The following is a 17234-nucleotide window of genomic DNA, read 5'->3' on the forward strand; positions in this document are numbered from 1 at the left end:
GTGTGTGTGTGTGTGTGTGTGTGTGTGTGTGTGTGTGTGTGTGTGTGTGTGTGAGAGAGAGAGAGAGAGAGAGATTATTACTTACATGCCTGTTATAGCTCAGAATCAGTTGGTCAAAGCAAAGTCATACAGCTGATTAGTTTCTCCAGGTCTCTAATGTATTGAGTAGGGCTATAGTTCAGGCCTGGCATAATCAAGGTGCTATTGCAGTCTAGTTAACTTCATTAATTCTTAATGGACAAACAGATAAACAAAAGCGAAAAGTAGAAAATGTGGAAATTCAGCCTACATGAGTATGTGAAATAAGAAAAACAGGAGTTGCAGAAATGCACTTTCTTTTCATCAGTTTTGATAAATTTTAGTCTTGCAACCGACAATATGTTATGCCATGTTTTCAGTTCCATAGCAATTAATTCCTTATATGAAAAATAATAATATGAATTTATCAGCACTGCTATTGTTTAGTTTTATGCGAGTATGATAGAAAAAAATATGCAATATGCATTATGCTCTCTGTGAACACCAAAACTCCAATTATGAGTAATTAGCCAATTATGAGTAATCAGCTCGGTTAAAATATTTACAGTTTGAAGTAAGGCTATTTCTGTAATAATCCAATATCTCCCCCCCCCCCCCCCCCCCCCCCCCCCCCCCACCCTCTCCCCATCACACACACACACACACACACACACACACACACAAATACAATAACTTTTCTTCAAATTCCATATAGGCCCCTCCTGGGAAATGATGCTACTTCTAATAAACATGTCTGTGGTGAAATCTTGCAGGGTAATTTGGAGGGTTGTACAGCACACTGCAGGATGCAATCTGTTTCCTGCACAAACAGATGGGCCTACTCTACATGCATTCTACTTTATGCACCCATAACCCAACCTCAAACCAAGAGCCCTCATATTACCAAAACTCACACTTTTAAATGGCTTTATCATAGCTATAATAAGGTATCTAGCTGACAGGGATGTATAGTGGCAGGTAAAACAGCCTGAATTCAGTTTATTTGCCTTTTTGTTTGAGAAATTAAGCTTACCCATCTTTTCAAGCTTATAAAAATCTTGAAATTAATATCATTAGAGCAGGAAGCAGAGACTGATATACATCACATGACAGAAGGTGTTTTTAGGAAAATAAAAGATCATTTTAGACTAATAGTTTGTACTGGTGGTTGTTTATCTTTTGGTGATAACCGACCAGAGTTCACAGATTACTCACCTCTTTTATTTGCCGCAACATCACTGATAGTAGATTGTCATTACACACAGACTAATTTGACATTAGCTACAACTCTCCACTGAGTGTGGTTGTAACCACAAGGCTTACACTCATTATTTTGAATTTCATCTGATGTAAGAGAAACATTCAGTGGCATATCAGAAATATATAACACTCTATCTAATAACATATGTATAGAAGAATAGCTTATACATTTTTACAATAACTTTACTGATTCTGCAGACTGAATAAAAATGAATTTTGAACCATGCATGAAAATTGTGTTGACATAATAAATCATATCAGAAAACTGACTATTGATAAGCACTGGATTTATCAGTAGTTTAACATGGTATAATCTTACTTCTACTAGCCCTGCCCTCGGTCTGAGTGACAAAGTGGATTGTGAATGCCACCTGGTGGGCTCCTAGTGAAACATCCACGCTGTGTCAGCTTCTGACCGCAGCATGCAAGTCTTCTTTCATCCACTCTGTATTGCCATTATGTCCTTATTTCATTCCATCACTGTTGCTTTGCCTGAGGGAGAATGCAGAGACTGATTGCCTCAGCTGGGTTTTCTACACAGAGAAAGGAAACCTTGCTGGCGAGCCACTGAATCTTCTTCTACAGAAAAGGGAAAGCACATGGATTCATGTTGTCAAAGGGGAGTTAAATTCAGTACTGTGCACCCGCCTCTGGCCATTAGGATGATAGGCGTCTGAAAGTAAACAGGAGCCGCGCACAGAGATGTAATCACTAGTGTTAAATATCAACCAGCTGCTGGGGCCAGAGCAAGAGGCGGTAGGAAAACATGGAAAGGTATGTACATAATGTATTGCTGAAAGAAAATACACAGTACTGTGTTTCCTATTCACAAAATAATAGACAGTTTTCTTCAGAGTCAAAATAAACAATAAACCTAACCATTCTCATCCAAATAAAAGCAACCATGTCCTCCTCCATTCACGCTGCTGTCTTCTCTATTGATTCCATGGCATTTTGTTAAAACGAATTACACTGATTGTCTTGGCAAGCAATGGATTAAGGCTAAGAAAATCAATACCAGTTAATTTATGAATGGTGGGTGGTATTTTTTTTATTCTTTCACTCTGTATGAATATGAATGATTCCTGGGCTGACAATTAGTGAAACAAGTGTGGCAGTGTGACAACACAGGGATACACCACACCTTGTCAATGTTATAACCATAGGTTGCAAATCATTAAAATGATCTTCTTACACTGCTACTCACAAGACCAGATTCAACATGTTTTCATATGTATGTAAAATATATCACAAAAATGAAATAGATTCTTGTTTTTTGCTGACACTTTGGTCTTAGACACCATTTGACATTAAAGCAATACTATCAGGGGAAAAAATCACCATAGTACATTTCTCTTTTATTTCACACACAAATATAAGACATTACATAACTGGCACTCTTCCAACAACACAACAATACAAAATCATTAAATGATGATCCAGACATTCTTGAAATTGCACATGAACCGAGCAACATTGTAAACAAATAGATTGACACATCTAAACTCATTTGATGGGTGAGTCTAGGATCTCTTGATAATCCTGCCGAATGGCCCTGCTCACCCGGTAAAGCTTGACTCCTGTCAGGGTGAATACACTGACCATGATGACCAGGCCTCCGATGACATCATAGATGGACGGGATCATCCTCAGCACAATGAGCTGGAGGAACATGGCCACCACGATCTCCAGGTGCTGCACGGTGCTAACTAAGGCCGGATGGAACTTGTTTAGAGCATAGTAGACTCCGAGGAATGCCACGGTGGAGCAGATACAGATCCCAATTAGATAGCCCCAGGTCTCGCCATCCAGGGGAATGATGGGCTCCTGCATGATAAACATGGTGGAGGCACCCCACACCGTGCCCGTCCAGCCGAAGGTAAAGAGCGCCGTCCACATGCTGACTCGCTCCTTAATGGCTCTGTAGACGATCATGGAGAGGGCAGCGGTCAAGCCGGCCATCACTGTCATGGTGTAGCCGAAGGCCTCCTTCCAGAAGCTCAGCCTGGACTTCTCCTCATCTGCCACGTTCGGTACCATGACCAGGCACAGGCCGAAGACGCTGCCCACCACTGTGACCACATCTGTGTAGCCCAGCCTCTCATCCAGCAGCAGGAAGGCCAGCACAGCACTAAAGACCGTGGTGGAGGCGCGCCACATGATGGTGCCGTTACTGGGTGGCACGATGGCAAAAGAGGTGTAGGCGCAGGTGATTGAGATTACATTGCACACCCCATAGAAGAAGAGACGCAGCCGGTAGCCCTTAGGGCCAAAGGGGGCCTCGTGGTAGTAGAACACCACCAGGATGGACAGCACTTGGATCACGGAGCGGATGAAGAGCAGCTCGAGCGAGGGAACTTTAGAGCGGTCGGCCGCCAGACGGGTGATCAGTGCCACACACCCATGGGCCACCGCTGCCCCAAACAAGGCCATCCAGGTCACCCTAGAGGCTAACACGTTCGCCTCGCCAAAGCTGGCCAGCTGGCCCCCGACCCCCTTGTCCTTCTGCACACCTGGCTGCTTAGGCTGGGTGTCCATGGTTCCGAAGAAAGTCCTGCCACCTTTGCTGTCCGACACCAGTCTCTTTCCCACATTTGCTTCTGCGAAGGCGCCAAAGTCCTCAAAAGAAGGTGCATCATCATAGCCTTCATCACCAGGCTGGGGAAAGTGAGTGGCGTATTTCACTGTGACTGTGTTTGGGTGGATCTTAACCCTCTTTTTGGATCCATACTGCAGCTTGGATGGGGATGTATCCATGTTTCTTTAGGAGTCAAAGGGGAAATCTGAAAAATAAAATAAAAAGTCATTACTGTGTAATATTACTAAAATGGCATCCAAATATTGTCACCATGGTCTGATTTTTTTTTTGCATACTCAGTCAAGAAAGAGGTTTTCTGAAACAGAAAGGAAAATGTTTGCATAATTCATCGCTCATTGTCTCAGCATCCCTCCCTCGCCCCTTCACACATATACACACGTGCTTTCACACACACCCACACCCACACACACACACACACACACACTTCTCAGCACCCTCTCACTTACCTTTTTACCCTGTCTATCCTTACACTCATGTGTTGTGCTATTTCTATATATATATCCATCACGAGCTCATATAAGCCAAGCAGCAACGCTTGTGAGGCTGATGCAGGCTGATGGGGATGAAATTACATAACAGGAAACCACAGAGTGAAGATAGATGAATGTGCTCCACTTATAAGACTATAGGAGAGACACACTATAAATTCGCAAATTCTGTAAAAGGGATTGCGTGAAAGGGTTAATACCTTGGGGTCCTTCAAAAAAAGTGCTTCCTGATGCTTGCTTTTAACACTAACACTGTGCGACTGGGTTGAAGGATGCAAGCACTGCATGACTGTGTCTCCAGAAAAGTACCAAATTGCAAAGAACTGAAAAGTGCCTATGTTAAAAACAATTATTGTTGCAAGAGGGATTCATTACATTGCAATAATTGCATTGTAAAGAAATTGCATATGGATTATTTAAAGAATGAAAAATGCAGCCACAAATATGGGTCACAAAGAAAGAAATTAAATCTTACATGTCTGATATCATTGTGATTAAAGAGACTACAGGCAATAATTCCTGTATTTCAAGATGATCATTACCATCACGTTCAGTCTGTCAATTCCACACAACATTAATATCTCAAAACCACAAGGGGGCAGAAACATATCCCTATTTGCCCTCCCCCTCATCGCTCTCGCTCTCTCTCTCTCTCTCTCTCTCTCTCTTCAATACTCGCTCGCTCTTTGTTTCTGAATTCCTGAAATATTCAGAAATATTAACGTCTAACAATGTCAACAATAATAATGAGTTGGGAAAAATGCTGAGTTGGGGAAAAAACGACAAAGAAACAATTCTCTCCATTTGAAACATTTCTCTCCATTTGATAATGAAAAGACAGCCTGAAGCAAAGCTGTGAGCGTTTACATCCAATATAACGACGTCTTATTATTTTCAGATGGCAAAATCGGACAAAAAGCTCATTTTCTGGAGAATGGGCAAACACTTTCAAGTCAGAAAATGGACCGACTAAAACCCGACTAATGCTTTCCTTTGAGTAATAATTATTTCTGTATGAATGCAAGGATTATGTCATGTGAATTATTAAAAATCAGTTTTAACTTATAGGTTGAGAGAATGCATGTGCATTTACGTAAGTCTGCATTGCTAGATATTGTATATCTGCTATTTTCTTCACAGCCCATATCACTAAATTCAGATACCATGTATATGTTTATAGCTATATCAGTAGGCATGCATTTTTAAAAGGACGGTCTAATGAGGCTTTTGCCTAATAACATTAATTAATAGAAAAATATAAGCAACGTTAAATATCTTACCTTTTGTTCTTTAATGAGTTCCTACCGATGCATAAGCCAGGTTTGTGTCATAAATGGAAATATTGTTTGATTTCTCGACCCTTACATTTGGTGAACTGCAACTGCCATTTCCCCATCTTCCCCTCCGAGTGGAGCGCCTCTTGAAGATGCGAGGTGCTTGTTTGTTCTCCACGCTGTCGATGGTCGGTGCTGCTGCTGCTGCTGCTGCTGGAGCGGGGGAAAGGCAGAGGAGGGAAGGATGGGAACTGAACTTAGTCACAGCCAGCGCTCTCTCCTCCTCCCCAAAATTATTTTTTTGCCCCCACCTAGACCCTCTCAAAATGTTATTTCTTCGTCATCTCTCAAAAGGGAAAAAGATGTGCGTTGGTCCATCATCATCATCATCATCATCATCATCATCACCATCATCATCATCACCATCATCACCATCATCATCATCATCATCAGCACATGAAAATGAGTCAAACCCATTCACTTTAATGAGAGCATTTGATTTGCCGCTCTGCAATAATCCTGCTGTAGGCAGTGATGAAGGAAAAAGGCTGGATCACCATGAGGCAAACAACCACCAATACAAACAAAAATCAAAGCTTTATGTTTTGATTTTTTGCCTTAAAAGACTCTATCTTATCTTATAGTAGCCTATGTTATGTCATTAAGATTTATGTATGTACGATTTACAGTACATTCCTGGTTTTAGACATATTTGCCACATCCTCGTTTATGTGCCAAATGATATTGGATGAGCTTGTCAAGGTATTTCTTACTGTTTCTTTTATCTGGTATCACAGCCTGCAACCACTGGGATTCCCACAATCCTCTCTGGGATCTTCCCATTTGCCACAAGGAGAATCTCATGGGATCAGTCGGTTCTCTCTTGTGTGCAAGGCAGTCACTACTAGTTCCTAGCCAGGCTCTTTCCAAAGAACAATGGATTTCTATCTTGCTTCAGGCAAATCACTTTGACCACTGTTTTCATAGGCGCAAATACACTGATTCATCTTGCAAAAATACCACTGGGTCTTTTGCTGGGAGGCCAGTTTATGGATGGGCCTGTGGATGTTAAATGATGACATCCTTGGGAGAAAAATCAAGGGGAGCCAGATGTTGGGTGCAGGCAGAAATTCATAGTCATTTCAAGATGGGGAAGTTGAAAGCACTGAAATTAGATTCACTGTGTAGTTTACCCCCCCAGGCAATGCAACAGGAGCCTCAGCTGGTAGATCATACTGTTACTAGCTGTTATACCCTCTGCCTCGGTTACATGCCTCTGATTTTAACCATGATAGAGCACCAGGTGACATTTATTCCTGATGCTATGGCCATTAACTGTGTCTCAACATTTACATTTAGCTATTTACAATTGCCATAAATAGCTGTCATTCTGGTTAATCAGCTAATGAAAGGTTATAATCAGTCATGGCAGAAAAAAGAAAACATATCAAATTGGAATCATTGCAGGCGCTGTATGAAGTGTTCTTTATAAAAGTGTTCTTTAAACAAAGTTATCTTAATGTCACATTTTACTGAACATTTAAAATGGCTGTGTGAACTGTAATTTTAGGTTGCATTTTAAAGCCAGCTTAGTTGGGAGTACAACATATTTAATTCAAGGAGGACTGTAGGAAATATGGACTTAAAGGGATGATATTATAATAATATTTAGACCTATTAGTGATGCAAAAAGTATAGTTGGCTAGGTTAGATGTGACTGTATTGTTATCTTTTCAACATATGAAACACACACATCTGTGGGTCTGATGGCAAGTCAACCTTTCAGATGATGAACTGATGATGGACCTCAAGCATAAATATAATACAATGGTTTGTGGAGACACTCTGGTTGTCCTCTGACATCACAACACTCATACAAACTTAGGTCTGATCATAATATCATTGGTAACATACAATAAACTTAACCCAAATTATGACTAGAGTATATCAGGAAATATCATGTTATATACTCAGAGAAAATACTTAAGTATACTCAACTTACAGTACGTGTTTTGAATTTCACTCGCATTTCTTTGAAAATGAGGAAGGATGGATTTTTTTAGGATTGTTAATAGATACTTACCTGGGCTTACAATATTAATGTGTTATGAAAAAAAGAAATTACTATTGCTTGAATATTCTTGTTGTAAGCAACACATAATCTGTTTACCAACCTCATAAAGTGTGTTGTACTGTTTGAGATGCAGTAGAATCATTGCAGATCTTCTGTATTAAATCTCAATTTAATAGTTATGAGTTTCTACAATCATTCCCTTGATCTTAGTTAGGTGTAAATAGTGTTCAAATGCAAATAGCTCTTCTTTGCAAAATGTTTTGTAACACTTTGATAAATGACATTGAAGTTTCCCTTGAGCAGGCATTTATTTCTGAAAAGAATGGGGGAACACCTCGATTTTTCAAAACAAGTGACTTTAAGAGGGAGCGTAGGAGTGTGTGAAGCTGTAATTGCTTAAGCATTCAGTGCCTCTGCTACAGAAATAAGTGAAGGAATAAAAAGCCCTGGTAAATGTTGAACTGCCTCACAGCTCATTGAACCACGATGAAGCTGTGAAGCAACGGTGCAGTTTTTCCTTGTACCATTCAGGATGAACATACAGGATGGGAATTCAATTAAGGAGGTTTGTCATGATTCACTTGAGAGGTGAAAAGTTCAAGATGCTGCAGTGCTGAAAATGGAGATTTTACATTATTTCACTAAACAGAGGAACAGATTTTTTCCTGTATCTGCTCTGCAAGATAACTCAGGGGAGATGTAACATGTTAAGCTGCCTGAATGCTAAAGATGCTTTTCTTACTTAGAAATAAACACTTGTCGATTTCACTGTATATCAGTTATTTTGACTCTTTAACTCTGCCCTGTTCCATTTTGGCTTGTTTTTAACATTTAATCCTCATCTAAGTTGCTTCCATCATTCATAATGTCTGAACGCAGTCCATTAAAATCAATAGGTGTCAAGAATTGACATGCGCAGACAAGGAGATTTTTAAATAGGTGTGAGCCCACATAATGAAGACTAATTACTCAATATATTATGTCAATAAATTTCTATTATCCCTGGAGCTTCGTTACATGGCTGCGTTCGGGTTATCAACTGATTATTGACATGGGCAAAACAAATCAACACAGAATTTCAAGCCAATGAACTGCATTCATAATTGAAAATGTAAGTGTTTATCCTCACTTATGCACAGGAGTATGCACAGGAACAACACTTGTTTTGCTTATGATTAATCAGCGGTCATGCGTAAGGTTTCTATTTTTTTCTGTGAGGAATCTACACTAATGTATTTTGTGCAGTGATCAGCACACAGCGAGAGCTATTTTGTATCTAGGAGTGAAAAGACAGGAGCTGCTTGGATCGCTGATTAAATCTGTTTCACAGCCTGCCATGTTTGATAACAGAAGGTATACTGGGCATCACATTGATCTCCTGATTTGTAGGGATTTCGCATAGAAACTCAAACATTATGTGCAGTTTCATGTCATGAAATTTTACTAGACTGGTATGAAATTCAATATTTTGCTCTGTACCTAGAAGCTTTTTTGCTTTAACAGTCTGTTTGCTCAAAGGAATAAAAGTTATGAGTCATCTCACATTTCTCTCACTCTGTCTCTGGATGGCTTGTTTTCTACTGAAAAGCTGGAATTCTGTGTTATCTTTCTTTTGGCCATTTGGTGAGCATATTGGAGGGGAAAAAATGAGAGGTTTGAAGTCTCTGTTTTGTATTCAACACCTGTGGTTTAGATTTTTAGACTTGTCTGGCCCCTCTAATGGGCTTTCACAATAGACATGAGGCTCATTCATCTTCTGTCTGGAGGCCAGGCCATCTGTCATTGATTAAGTAGATATATCTCCATTTTATTGGGGTGGAGAGTAGAAAACGACAACCCACTATCCCTTCTATTGGTAGAATGACTGACAGGCTTATACAGCAATATAAGGAATTGGGGAGTGGAGAATGTGAGAAGCGGCTTGTCACTGACATAGAACAAATCATGTGGAATGCATGGTGACTTTGATGGGCAATCGATGTGGATGGGTGGTGGGGTTATAGTGAGTGAATGGATGTGTGTGTGTGTGTGTGTGTGTGTGTTGTGTCTACCTTCAGGGCCAAGCAAGCACACTAGCGAATGCACTCAAGCATGCATAACATTTATCTTACCAATCAGTAAGACCAATGCTAAATATCTACATGCATAATTGAATACAGGCTATTTATTGAATCATAAACATATTCACAAGAGCCCAAATAATTTTAGTTTGGGTATCTATTACAAGAAAGAAAGCAGCGGAGGCGTCCTGGACAGATAATTTACGCAAACTTTGTGTACAAAATTGAATTCCTGTGGATTGCCATTGAATGAACCAAGGAGAATTCAGATAAAATTAGGCTTTTAGAGATTTTCATTCTGTCTGGGGGAACACAAACACTGTCATGTTCAGCCAACTGTTAAGGACCATGCCTAACTTTCTTCAGTATGGTGATAACCTGCAATGGTGGGATGGCCCTTTCCCTTTCAAATAGTGCCTCATATTTCCATGAATCATAAATGGGCCGACTCAGCAGTTTGTCCTAAACAGAGTCTTTTTAATTATGTATGAACAAAAGTAAAGGCATTCCTAGAGAGGACCTTCTTGCGTGGTATTGTTCTGTTGTTGTTTTTTTCCCACTAAAAAACAAGCACAGATCCTGTACAGACCCACAGAGCGTGCGTACAATTCTATGCATTGAAGCAATGCGGCACGGTTAAATTACATAATTCCACTAACGTTACTTAAATATCACAAGATGACGTCACCTACCGTTAAAGTTTGTAGGGCAGCGAAGACAAGTTACTGTCTGCAAATCCCTGTTACTGACTGTGGAATGTGTGTTGTGAATGAGAGTTTCACTTTTGTTTTCACACCGGGAGACTCTTGAGTTCAATCAGAGCCGTTTCTTGCTACACGCGGACTACGCAGCTGCATAGGGCCCCCGCGACCGCTAGGGGGCCTCGTTGCGCCACCGTATTTTTGTCCTCCTCGAATATAAATGGCCTCTTCTAGTAACCAAGCGTCTTCATGTGTTGTTCAAAAACACATACATTATAAGCACAAAATGGCGAAAATAAAATGCATTTACTGTATTCAAGATAGATCAAAAAGCAGCTATTATTTCGAGAGCTCTTTGCCTTACAAGCAAACCAATTTCAAAGTCAGCATCAGATTCTCACGTATTGAGAATTATATTATAAATATTTCTACCAGTCAGCGATCGGTGTAAAATTACCTGAATCACTGGATAGCTAACGTTAGCTATGTAGGTTTACTACCTATAATAGGAGCCAGCTATCTAGACCTAGCTAGCTTGCTAACCCTAGTAACACGAGTTTTGTTTTCAGAGCTGGCTAGGCTAGCTAACGTGATCTATGGTATCATGGTAAGAATTATCGGCACGGCTACCGCCTCTGCGCACCGCGAGGGGAGACCGGTAGGCGAAGGTCCGTTCAAACATCTGGCAATTTGTTTCTGCATTAGTTATCGGCAAAAAACGCATATGAAAACATGACGTGAGACTTTGTTATTAACTGATAGGGTGTTCTGATAATTCGGCATGTATATAATCATCCGAACAGCTCGCATTTAATATGTGTTTCCCACAGGTTGACAATTTAGTTATGGCGGTGGTTGTTAACGGGAGGGGGGATTAAGGACCCTCATGCGGGATTATCATTACAAACACACATTTCACAGCCTACTCAAGATTCCAAGGTTTCCAAATATAGCCTACCAAATATGTCATGCTGAATTACAGGGAAATATGTATACAATGATGCACAAGACATCTGGAGCTTTCCATTTTATGTAATGGCTCAGCCATAAAAAATGGCGTTTTGGGTTTGAATATTTCACTCACTTCAATGATGTGTTGGAACGAGCAGATACAGAATATGTAGGCCTATATAACATTGTCCTATATGGAAAAGGCATTTTTAAAGCTACTTAAGGGGATTTTTTTTAAACTACAGTAACTATGGCAGGCCGTTTTAACATTTAATCCTTAAAATGCACTAGTCACTAAAATTAGGCACTAGTGCTTATTTTCTAATGACTGGTCACTATTCTTCCATTTACTAGTCACTAATGTAATTTTACCAAGGAACAGGTTTTGGATTTCAACAGTATTACAATATGAGTAATAATTATGATAAAATCTGTTCATTCACCTAGAAACTTTATGTCTCTGCAGGAGCACTTCTGAAATACTTTGGAGGACCAGCCTCAGCACAGCCAGACCTCTCTGCTTGTCAGGGGACACCAGGTCCATCATCATCTTCCTCAGCAGACCCACTAACACCAGATGCAAGTACCTCTTGTCTGATTTGTGAAATTATTTTGCATAATATAGGCTATATATTATTGGATTGTTATTTGTCATTTGCACTTTTATCCTGATGCTAGTATCATTTTATAGTACTTAATTTTATGTGTATTCTTGTTCATAAGTTTATAATTTATTCAAAGCATTCTGTTTTTGAAAAAAAAAACCATTTTATTTGTTCAGTATTTACAATTTGCATGTTTCTTTTGATTTTGATGTCTTAACAATGCAACTAAGTTCCTGAAATTAAAATTGTTTTTTTATGTGAAAAATGCAGCATTCGGTCTGATTTATATGCATATGGAATTTGTGTCAATGCAGATTTGATGTGTACTCATGAGTGCTTGAAATAGGGAGGGGCCCCCAAACAAGATTTTGCATAGGGCCCCCAACAAGCTAGAAACGGTCCTGAGTTCAATGCTGCTGGTGTGCTGTCTGTACATCTCCAAATTCCAGACATGACATGATGCGCACATCAGGCGCGTTATCAATTTAGATCCATTTCTTACTGACTGACTGACTGACCTGAATTTGCCTCATGATCCCCTCGGCTGCGCCGTGGGAAAAAACTAAATAAAGATGGAACTTAAGTGTTTACTTCATTTCTTTTTTATCAACTCAAAAGGTCTCAAAAAGTATCTGGTCACAGAGATTAAATATGAAAATGTATCATCATAGATCACACAACTTCATACATATCATTACTTTTCTTTTCCTGACTCTTTTGCCCAAACGGGGAAAACTGATTTACGACATATTATAAGAAGGTGAAACAAAGTCATGCATTATGTCACTAGTAGACATTCAGAAACAACTTCAAAAGCAACACATTCACATGTCTATTTCAGTCAGGAAGCACAACAGTCAGTGTGGGTCAAATTGCCATTAACAAAGCATGCTTTATTATTGTATTAAGTTATTTAATTAAAACCTGGAAAGGAAGGAAGTAAAAGCAGATAGACAGTGGCACCTCAGCAAGGGAACAAACCAGCAGACAGTAACCAATGCAATGGGGATTCTCTCAAACGGAAATCAAAATAACCCACCAAGCCTCAACACACACTCTGCTTACCAAGTATTCAACCCAAGTGAACCCACTTGAATTTGACAAGACAATCATCAGGGTGCACAACACCTTTGAAGCTAATGCTCTGTGTCCTACCATACCTATCAACACAGAAAACATTTGTTACAATCAAAGTACATTAAAACCAATCAGTTGATCAAATAAGATTATTTGCTCACCAACAGAGAAATCAATAACCCTAACACTAACATAATCTCATAAAGTCTTATACAATACAGTCCACGTGAAAATCATACAGATTAAGTTGATAACTTAAACAGGAATGGTTTATCTTGTGGTATGTGACATTTTATGGTTCCTATACTGTTACACAGCAGGTTTTTAGTGATCCATGGGCTATAAATGTCTTCCAGTTGTAAAATTGAAATTAATTGAAGCTCATCCCACCTCAGCCCATCCTGCCTCTGTGATTTCAACCCCATCTGCTGAGTGATGAAAGGAGAGACTGTGGGACCTAAAATCATATTCATCCAACTAGATGCAGATTACGGAGAGGGGAGAAGTTTCCCTGAGGATGGACAGTTTTGAAGTCCCCTCCCTCCTCTCCATCAAACTTGCACTTCCACTGTAGCAGATAACAAGCTTCAACACATTGTCACTCTCTCTGTCTCTCTCTCTCTCACTCTGATAATATCAGTGCAACCAAGCATAATTGGAAGCTCCAGCAGTTGTGAAATGATTTTTTTTTTTTTTTTTTTGCTGATTTGCTGTGACATCTTGTGTGTGCCTGTGAAAACTCCATACAAGTCTATGCAGAATACTATTCCTTTCTGTGGGTATGTTTGAATTACGGCCCCACTTGGGAGCAATGCTGCGGTGTGGACTGTAAGGAAGCAATGTTCCTTCCAGATGCCTCACAGGCTTGTGGCAGTACCTTGAGACTTGAGGCTTCATTAGCATGATTTACCGTGGGCAGCCGATGGCTCACTGTAATATGATGCCATGATTTGCCTCATTTACTTTCCTTGGGTAATTGGCATGAGGAAATCCATGGAGCTGAAGGTGTATTATGTTTGTTCATACATGCACAAAACACACACACACACACCTGTATGCATATATGTGAGTCCATGCATGTATGAATGGATTCATATGTGCATTTATATGTGTCTCTGTCTAAGAGAGGCAATTCACCAGTGATCCACAGTAAGCCACACACATTCTCAGAGCTTTTAATGGCATCATGTCTATGTTTTTCCACCAGAAAAGTGATATTGCTTTGACCCTGGCTATATGGCCACCATTCATCAAACTGGCACTGGGTTTCATCATCAGTTGACAGAGGTGGTGCAATATCAGTCCACTTGCCATTGGACAGTGAAAAAAACAGTGAGAAAAAGACAATTTTTTTTTCCACCTGTTGGTAAGTCTATACATTGAGATACATATATTACTATATATTGAGATAAACACAAGACAAGAAAGACTTAGTTATTTGGATCCACAAAGAAAATTCCTTTTTTTTTTCTCTTGCCTTTCATTCCTCAATGCACAATAAGCAAGAGAAATATGTTTTCCCACCACAAAGGATCGTGTGAAGGACAGTCGACTACAACCAGTTTGGCATTGAAGTAGTGAAAACGACAGAGAGGGCATTGTGGTCAGGGTGGTGGATGGTTATTAATACATTTTCCTTCAGCTTTGACAACCCAGGTTCAATTCTCAACTCATGCCAAGATGTTTTCTACTGTGGGTGAAGCTTTCATTTTCAGTGAAAGTCTTTGTTTTAGTTGCCTAACCAACCTAACCTTAACCTGAAGTTGTTTTACTTGCCTAAAATTACCTGTTAGCTAACATCTTCACACGACGAACAGGTGACAATAGTTGGTCTAATTTGTGATATTGTCACATAATCCAATTTGCGGCATAGGAACATAATGTTGACATTAATTTGTGTTCATAACATGTAATGAGTTCATGCTCGTTTCACAAAATTTTATGAGACTGGAATTTGGCCTGTTTTCTTGGCTAATGTGTTAGAGAGGCTAGTTTGCTTATATGTATGTATGGAAATGGCTTGCAGTCCCACAGTGTGTGAGTAGTGTAGTGTTGTATGGGAAAGGGATTCTGGCTCTATATATTCTTTTTTTAGCCTAACAGAGGAGTTCAATGTGTAAAAGTAAGATTGGAGATGAATTGTTCAAAGTCCTAACAGGAGTGTAGCTCCTACTGTATCTGCGGGCCGAAAATGGACCCCAAGAGAAGCAGTTCAGAAGGCACAGTCAGCATTTAGACATGAGGTTATGAAAGAAAGGTAGTCAAGCTAGTTTCCCCCTGCTGTGGGGAGACAGATCTGACAGGGGGCATTTTGTATGAGCTGCCGCGGCACACTGCCTTTACCTCCCTGCTGTCTGGGACTCAGCTGAAAGGCTGCCCAGTCTTCAGCTCAGTGACATTGTGAGCTGAGGTAGGGAGGCCAGGGTTGACAGTAAGCTGTGTGGTTTGCTGTTGTGAGCGTGCTTGACAAACCAATCTCTACAGCTTGAAAAGGGGACCGTGTAAGAGTGTACAAGTGGATGACACAACTTCAGTCCCTTCACAATAGATAGACACGTAGGCCGAGTCCCCTGAGTGAGTCAGCATGGGAACTTCTGTGCCTGTTCAACAGAGCGGATATTTCTTTTTTTTATGTTGGAGACCTCTCCTCACTACAGGCTGTATCAAAAGAAATCTATTCTACTACTGGGTACCATTCAACATCACGGTATAACCATTACATCTGAAAGATAATGCATAAATTTGCCTTCCATATACCTGAAAAACAAACTGCTCTTCTTCTTTTGTATCTTAAAAGTAACATCAGAAAGACCATCTGGCACAGAAACATCCAGTTTTGCCCCAGGTGGTTTAACCTTGCGTCAGAGTCTGTGATTAAGACATGGCCATTTCTGGTTTTGATTAGCCTATGCTTCAACCCCTTCAGACTACTGCCACAGACTGGCCTGGGAGGCCCAGGGAGAATTAATACAGCAGCCTGTGTGTGTGTGTGTGTATGTATGTGCGTGTGTGTTGTGTGTGTACGTGTGTGTACGTGTGCTGATCCATAATGCATGTGATCCTTTTGACTAGACGCCTTCTCTCCTCTCATGAGAATGACCTTTTCTTGCATCCATCCGCCCATTTAACCATCACATCTCTTCTTATCACAATTCACCAACAAATGTTCTGCTCAGTTTATTAGATTTACAATTATGCAAATGTCTTAATGGATCATCATGCTGTTGTGGATGCTATTTTGTTGAAGGTCTTGTCTGGTCTATTTATTCTAGATTTATTTGATGTAGAGTTACAGCTAGACAGCCAGAGAGAGAGAGAGCGGGGGGGAAGATAGACTGTAGAGATATGCAAACATAAGAGAAAGCTGTGTTATGTTTATTGTTATCACAATGCAGCAGCTACATTATGTTTTATAAGTGGGGATGGATGGTGGCATTGCCTTGTCTCAGCAGCCTCACTCATCCATCATGTGTTTATGGAGAGCATGAGGGATGCTTCAGTCAATTATGAGGTGCAGAATGTACAAAACTGTGGACAGCATAAATTACACTCTCTGTGCGAGCACTGCAGGCTGTAGTTGCTGTAGAAACACAGAACAATAATAACACTGATTTAAGTCTTTCACGCCAGCTGGTGCTGCAAAGGCTGGAGTGTGATGTGGTGTATCAGCAGCCCACACCAGCAGTTCAAAGTAGAGATGCATCTACATCAATACTGGTATTGATTATCAGTGTCAGGCCAACACATGGCTAAAGTAGGGTATTCGTTTCAGAGTATATTTCCAGTACTAAAGTCTGATGTGATAGAAACTAACTGTCCAAAATCAAACATGATTTTTGAGATCTAATTCTAATCATCACATTTTATGAGATCAAATTGTCCACACTGAAAATGAATATGTGTGGACATGAAAATGGTTATACACCGTCTGTGGCTGCTTGAATCTGTGTCTGCACGACTTTTTCTGCTCTCCCTCTCTCTCTCTGGACTGCATCCAGATTATGCCAAATGCTGATCCTCATGCAAACCTGACCAGTTCCATATTTGGTTTTGAAGATCCAATCACACTTGTCACTTCAGGTGTCCTGGCTGGATCAGATGATGAAAGCAGCAATGAAATGACAAAG

The 17234-nt window shown here is 40.2% G+C and overlaps 1 protein-coding gene across 1 annotated transcript; it reads right to left on the minus strand.

Moving 5' to 3' along the window:
* Window positions 1–2784: 2784 nt before the first annotated feature.
* On the minus strand, window positions 2785–4035 carry slc35g2b (solute carrier family 35 member G2b). The gene has a single exon (XM_071922434.2). It carries the CDS (start codon window positions 4033–4035, stop codon window positions 2785–2787), a length of 1251 nt encoding a protein of 416 aa, XP_071778535.1.
* Between the last annotated feature and the right edge of the window lie 13199 nt (window positions 4036–17234).

The sequence above is a fragment of the Centroberyx gerrardi genome, chromosome 22, assembly GCF_048128805.1.
Source record: "Centroberyx gerrardi isolate f3 chromosome 22, fCenGer3.hap1.cur.20231027, whole genome shotgun sequence".
Classification (NCBI taxonomy): domain Eukaryota; kingdom Metazoa; phylum Chordata; class Actinopteri; order Beryciformes; family Berycidae; genus Centroberyx; species Centroberyx gerrardi.